This window comes from Buceros rhinoceros, unplaced genomic scaffold, assembly GCF_000710305.1.
Source record: "Buceros rhinoceros silvestris isolate BGI_N320 unplaced genomic scaffold, ASM71030v1 scaffold8859, whole genome shotgun sequence".
Lineage (NCBI taxonomy): Eukaryota > Metazoa > Chordata > Aves > Bucerotiformes > Bucerotidae > Buceros > Buceros rhinoceros.
The window spans coordinates 47,490-53,595 of NW_010429818.1; the positions used below are offsets into that span (position 1 = coordinate 47,490).

At 40.7% G+C, this 6,106-nt stretch overlaps 1 protein-coding gene across 1 annotated transcript in view; it reads right to left on the reverse strand.

The window, feature by feature from the left end:
- Positions 1-488: 488 nt before the first annotated feature.
- The window catches only part of SETD4 (SET domain containing 4), an 8,409-nt gene continuing 2,791 nt past the window's right edge, over positions 489-6,106 (reverse strand). The window contains exons 4-10 of the mRNA XM_010142807.1: positions 5,829-5,917; positions 4,762-5,191; positions 3,830-4,004; positions 3,113-3,194; positions 2,682-2,762; positions 1,548-1,671; positions 489-636 (exon numbers count right to left, since the gene is read on the reverse strand). Coding sequence (XP_010141109.1) covers positions 502-636; positions 1,548-1,671; positions 2,682-2,762; positions 3,113-3,194; positions 3,830-4,004; positions 4,762-5,191; positions 5,829-5,917 — 1,116 coding nt within the window. The 3' untranslated portion in view covers positions 489-501. The remainder of the gene's footprint in view (positions 637-1,547; positions 1,672-2,681; positions 2,763-3,112; positions 3,195-3,829; positions 4,005-4,761; positions 5,192-5,828; positions 5,918-6,106) is intronic.

Sequence of the window (6,106 nt, forward strand, 5' to 3'; positions counted from 1 at the left end):
CTACATGAGCTGCTAAGTCTCAGGGACAGGTACAGATCTCAGGCAAAAAATAAAGGATCGGTACACAGCAAACGTAAATGGCTCTGTCCTCCTTCTGTCTGTCAAGTGCCACAAATACATGCTGAGGAATATCTGCTTGACACTATGACACTTCAGGCACACAGGCAGCTGTAAAGTCTAGGACTGCTGGAGCTCACAATTCTGGGGCGCCTCAAATTACCCCAGAAGCTGTTTTGCTCACAGCAGCCATAATTTCAGTGAGATGTGATGAAAGCTACCTGGGCTACTCTTACCATTTGGGCTAACCTTTTGTACTACTTGAAGAAGGTCAGTAAAGAACAAAATAAGACTCTGGGTCCTGTGTGACTCTGTAAACAAAACTAAGCAAATCCTGATGACTTTTTACGCTCTTTGCTGCTCAGGTCCATTCAAACAGTTGAGTAAGACACATGCATGGCAAACGAGCTCCAGTCAGCCACAGGTATCACAGCTCCAGGTGGGTCAACTCGTTGCCATATTCAGGTTGCAAAGAATCTCAGCTGATTTTTGTAGAATCTTCAGATTTTCCAAATGTAGTGCTTCTGCCAAAGCCAGGTGTTTCCTGAGGTTCTCTTTGTTCTTTTTCAACTGGGAAATCTGAAGTTTATGCAAATGGGATGAAATCACAAAAAATTTAGATTATTTAATACAGGATATGAACAGAAAATTTGCGAAAAGCTTATCTGTGGTAGAGATTCTATGAACAATGTCAAAATAGTTGTTTGGGTTCTTTTAATCTTCTACAAGAGAAACTATAATAGTAAAATATTAAAAAAGGGAAAAAAAAGAAAATCACCATATAGATAGGAAGAAAATTGAAAACGAGGAGAGGAAGAGAAGGAAAATTACGTGGTATCAGGTATATTACCTGGTATCAGGCTCCTAAGTCCATACTACCCTCAAGATGTTGCTCAAGACCTCATACTCTGTGCACGTGTATGTTTCCTTTGTAACGGTGTGGTTTTAATAACGCTTTCACATGGTAAATATCCAACTTGACATTAAGTACACATTTGTTTGCCAAAAATCAGAAAGGAGGGAGAGATGTTTTTTCTGTCAGCACAGACCTCCATCACAGAACACTGGCTGACATGGGTAGTTCATTTGGCTGGACTGGCTTTAATGATGCAGCCATCACTTTCTGCCACACGGCACAAGTGACAGGTCTGCAACATCTTATGTGCCCCCCTCATACAACAAGCCTGTATTTCATTTTAAGAGCTAACCTCAACAAACACATTGATACTGTAGGCAGAGAAAGGTTAAATACTTTGCACTCGTACACAGGGCCTCGTATAAGCTTTGTAACATGGTTCCTGCCTTCGGTGCAGCCACAAATTCTGCTGAGCAGTTCAGTGCTGTCAGTCACCCTGGAAACAAACCCTACACCGCCCCAGTGTAGTCAATTCCCTCCATCACTCTGTTCTCACCTCAGAAAATTACACTGCTGTACACTTATGCTACGAGAGAAAGGAATCTGGGCTACCTTGTTCTTCCAGTCAAATTACCTGTAGAAGGACATGCTGTGTCTCCTCTATTAAAAAATGGCATATTTTTGTTGTCACGTTTAGAGTCTGCTGTTCGTTTCTGGCTGAAATTACATCACCAAGCAGCGTTCGCCTCCAGCAAGTACTAGAACCAAAATGTTTGAACAACGCACAATCATTTGCTGCATTCCCCAGCTGAATGATAAATATACGGTTATGCCAAGAATAATATGGCTGGCATAAGGCAAGTAAAGATAGCATAGGTGGAAAAGGCACACAGCACTCAGATACGAGACTGGTAAGGCAAGCAAAACAGAAGAGAAATTTAATGGTCTGGAGTTCCAACGGTGGTTCCAATCCTCCACCCCTACCCCTTCAGACAAAGCCACAGCCTGCACTCAGACTAACGCTTCTGGTCTTTACTGCCCTGCCATGCTGCCACCGATTTCAGCAGCACCAGTGAGGAGTAAAAGCTATTTGCTCAGAATTTATTAGCATGGCTTCTGCTAAACTTCACCTCACCTGAGCTTGAAATGAGTATCATAGGGATTTATTTTTAGTTCTTACAATCAACTTATTCCACTCAGCAATGAATCTTCAAAGCATAAACAGCTTTGAGCAAAACAAAACTTTTTTTGTTATTTGCTATTACAAGCAAAGCCCAGGTAACCATCTTCTATTAATGCTCCTTGAGGCAGATTTGCCATTTGGAACCAATAATCAAACCTGTGCTTACAGTCACTGGAGATGATTTTCAGCAACTTACTTGGCCCTAGAATTTCAGAAGCAGCCTGTAGAACACACGCTTCAAAGAAATCAAGCACAGTCAAGAGCATTTAAAGCCCCATCAAACCAAAAGAAAAAGGTCTGGAGACTGAACCTTAAAGCAAATCTGTTTCTCAAAATAGAAAGGGAAAACAATGGAGTATGTCTAGTATTTAATAAAAGAAAACAGAAGACCAAAGCAGCAAAAAGGCAATGACTTTACATTATATGGTGTTCTGTGCCTTCTTTTTACCTCTCACCGGGAGTGAATGAGATAGACCCAGAAGATCTAAAACGATTGTCACAGTATCTCACACACAGCCACCAAAGAGCAAATAAAGGAAAATGCCACATGCACACTGTCTAAATATTCAGAATACCGAAACTTACAATTCATCTGCTCCGAGACTTAACAACTTGAGGGCTGTGAGGAGTCTCCAAGATGGTCCATCCCATCCAAAAGTCAGGTTTCTAAAATGGCAAAAGTTATGAGATGCAGAGGAGCATCTTTTACAGTGTGACAGTTTTCTTCCTGACAAGCGCCAACTAGGGAAGATTTGCTCTTCAGAACTAGAGGACCTCTTGACTCCCCTTCCTCCACTGCTATCCACAGATAGGTTTCAAGATACAGCCTGTCACCTATCTCAAGCTTTGAAATCGGTGTTTACCACTTCTACATTCTCTCACAAACAGAAAGCAAAACAGTTTGTTAAAATCTAAATAATTATTTTATGCTGGATTTTGATTCTAGAAGCAGAGTTTGACTCCCAGAAAAACTGAAAAGAAAGCTCACAGGAAAACGAAAAACTCCAGACACCTACTCTAAGAAATCGTGATCCTTTAGAATGGAAAGTTTTGCATTTCTCTGCTTGTCCAGCGGTGGAAAATATTTGAGGAGAGTATCTGCACAAAAACACATTTTAAATATTTAAATAAATGGTATGTAGAAAAAAACACAATCCTCAATTCTGAAATGACATTTCAACCGTATTTTTCAAGCAGTTACAGGACAAAAACGAAAACCTGATACATTTTAGTGAACTTTACCATAATCAAAAACATATCTACTTCTCAAAAGCTATCGGCAGTCTCTGGGATTGTATCTTTATAATGGAAATCCTGACTCAAATGGAAGTTACAAACCCCACTTCAGTTTGTGGGGATGAGGACTTCAGTCCTGAAGTCAGTGGTACAATCTAAGACATCCAGCTGGAATCTCTACAGATATGCTAAGAACTGCAATTTTACAAAATGAAAAATTACCAAAGAACACTTCCAATTTTAAAAGTCCAATCCTTAAATTCTATGCAGTTCCAAGTGTTATCAAACCCTATTCCTCTTCTTGGAAATACACACAATCATAATGCCTCAATGTGCATTGTGCATATATGTATATGCACGTGCACGAACTTCATCACTATCCTTTAATTATCCTTTTTTACCTACGTCTCCTATTGAAGACAGACGGTATTAACATGCTCAAATGCTCTGTTCTCTACAATTGTGTCTTCAGTGTCAAGACAATCTATAAATCCAACCTGATGAGACATAAACACTGCTGTGAGGGTTATCCATGGCAACAAATCCATATTCTAGTAGCAGTCGCTGATTGTCATGAGGCCCATAGCAGATAAACACTTCTTCATATTTTTTGCACTGTGAATTTGTCCGAATTTCATAGCTTCTTGTCTGCTCATTAAATGCAGCCTTCACCTTCAGGAAATTAAAAACAAGGTAAAGGAAGAAAGCATGAAAAAGGAATCAGATCTTGAATATTAAAATCCAAAGGTATTGAACACAGTTCTCTAACACGGGAAGAAAACCGCTATTACAGATGTCTGAATATGCATCCCATCAGTATGAGGTTCAAACATGAAATCCTTAGCCCGCAGGATGCGTACCCACTGTGTAGACTTATTACAGAGGCCCCAAATCTGCAAATAAAGATGGCTGCATGCAGAGTTGGCCACTTTTGTGTTGTCCTAACTCTCTGTTGGCACACAGTCCCTGAGATAAGGCGGAACTGCTCTATACACTTTCCTAAGGCTGTTCAGAAGGTTCAGCCAGAAGTCAAGTAACACAGGGACCGTGTAACTTGAGATATGTCTCAGGAGCTGAGCCTTTCAGGAGAGCAGAGTAGGGTTGTTATTTACAAGCAGCTACTCCCAACAGCTACCCTGGATACCAATCTCACCCAGCCTCTGTGGGTTCTCCCTGTAACTTTGCTTTGCTACATTAACTGCAATGTTTGAGTCATCTTTACCCAACTGTCTTGGGCTGAATAACAAGTTCCAGGGTATATAAAAACCATGAGTACTCAGCCTACACATGTCCTCAGTAGACATTTTTTCCCACTACAAGATCTCTCACTGACCTCCAGACACTCCTAATCCATCAAATAAATGCATACTGTATTGAGATAGTGCATTTAATAAGAAAGAAGTTACATTATCTAGATTCAGTTTCTTACCTGAACATTTGGACTGTGGTTTAGTAAATCTAAATATGGTGCCAATGCATAAACATCTGGCTCAGGAGAAAAACATTCCCTCTGTGGATGTTTCATGTATATTGTCCTGGTATTAATAGTGCACCAAGCCCACTCTACAGCACTGTAGTTAAAAATAGTTCCTGTGTTCTCAGCAAACAAAGGCTGCAGGGAAGAGAAAAAAGCCTGGGCCGACATGTACAGCTCATGGACCGTCGTTCTCTGCTCCCAAGCCTTCGTTCTTAAAGGTTCTGGAAGAAGGCTTACTACATCGTGCTCCAAACAAACAGGGCAAGTGTATGTCTTGGGTAAAACATCAAGATACGGCTTCCACAGAGATTTATCACCAGCATGCTTCTCTGCTATTAAAAATGTGCATAGTGCTATCAGAGGAGATACAGGAGGCTTCCATCTATTAGAAAACAAAATAAAAAAATACAGACACAGCAGATATATAGAGGTGAGATAGGAAATGGATGCAACAGTATTCTATATCTCTTCTATAAATAGCTTCTATTTTAAACTTCTTTGTAGTTCATCTCCAAGTCCTTTTGAAGATTTCAAAGGGGCTATAAAAGCTGGTTTGTAGTAACAACTTGAAGCTCATCTCTTGGGTTGTTTTTTTTGGGGTGGGGATGACTGAGATATTTTTAGGATAACTACTCAATGTTCAGCATAAGTTTTTGTTCTCAATTTTCTAAATGGCCATGTTCACGTGACTGCTTTGCAACCCCACTTTATCCTCCTTCTCCTATTGAAGCATATTCACAAATTCCCAACCGGCATATAGGTTCAAGCTGGCTCTAGAGGCAGGTCACGTTCAAGCTAGTACCATTCCTCTAACTCTGCTTAGCTAAACGAGGATGCTCTGTGTCCAAACCTTACTTATCTGAGCATTCCGCATGCTTCAAAGTCCAGCAACGCCCAAAGAAATACTCACACAAGTTAGGGTTAGGTTAAAGCCCTCCCACCTCTTAAGATGATTAATCTGCTAATGAGTAACCCACAGTAAAAGCCAGCTTGTCCGTAAGGAGTCACCTTTCACTTACTTTGTAATGTATTCTCCCAAGGAGCTGCTAAGGACAGTGCCCGTGGTGAGTAAGCATTTCTCAGGCAATGAAATAATCAGATCCTCTGCCTTTGAGAGAGGAAAAAAAACCCATCGCATACAAAGAACAGTAAAGGTTGAGTGTAAATGACTCGTCTACTACACCATTTCCGAACAGCAAGCCAGTCCCCAGAGAACACTAATGTCAGGAAGCAAACAGAAACTGGGATGGTTTTAAGACAGTCACAGCCGCTGAGGAGGACAATTCCAGTCAGCAGG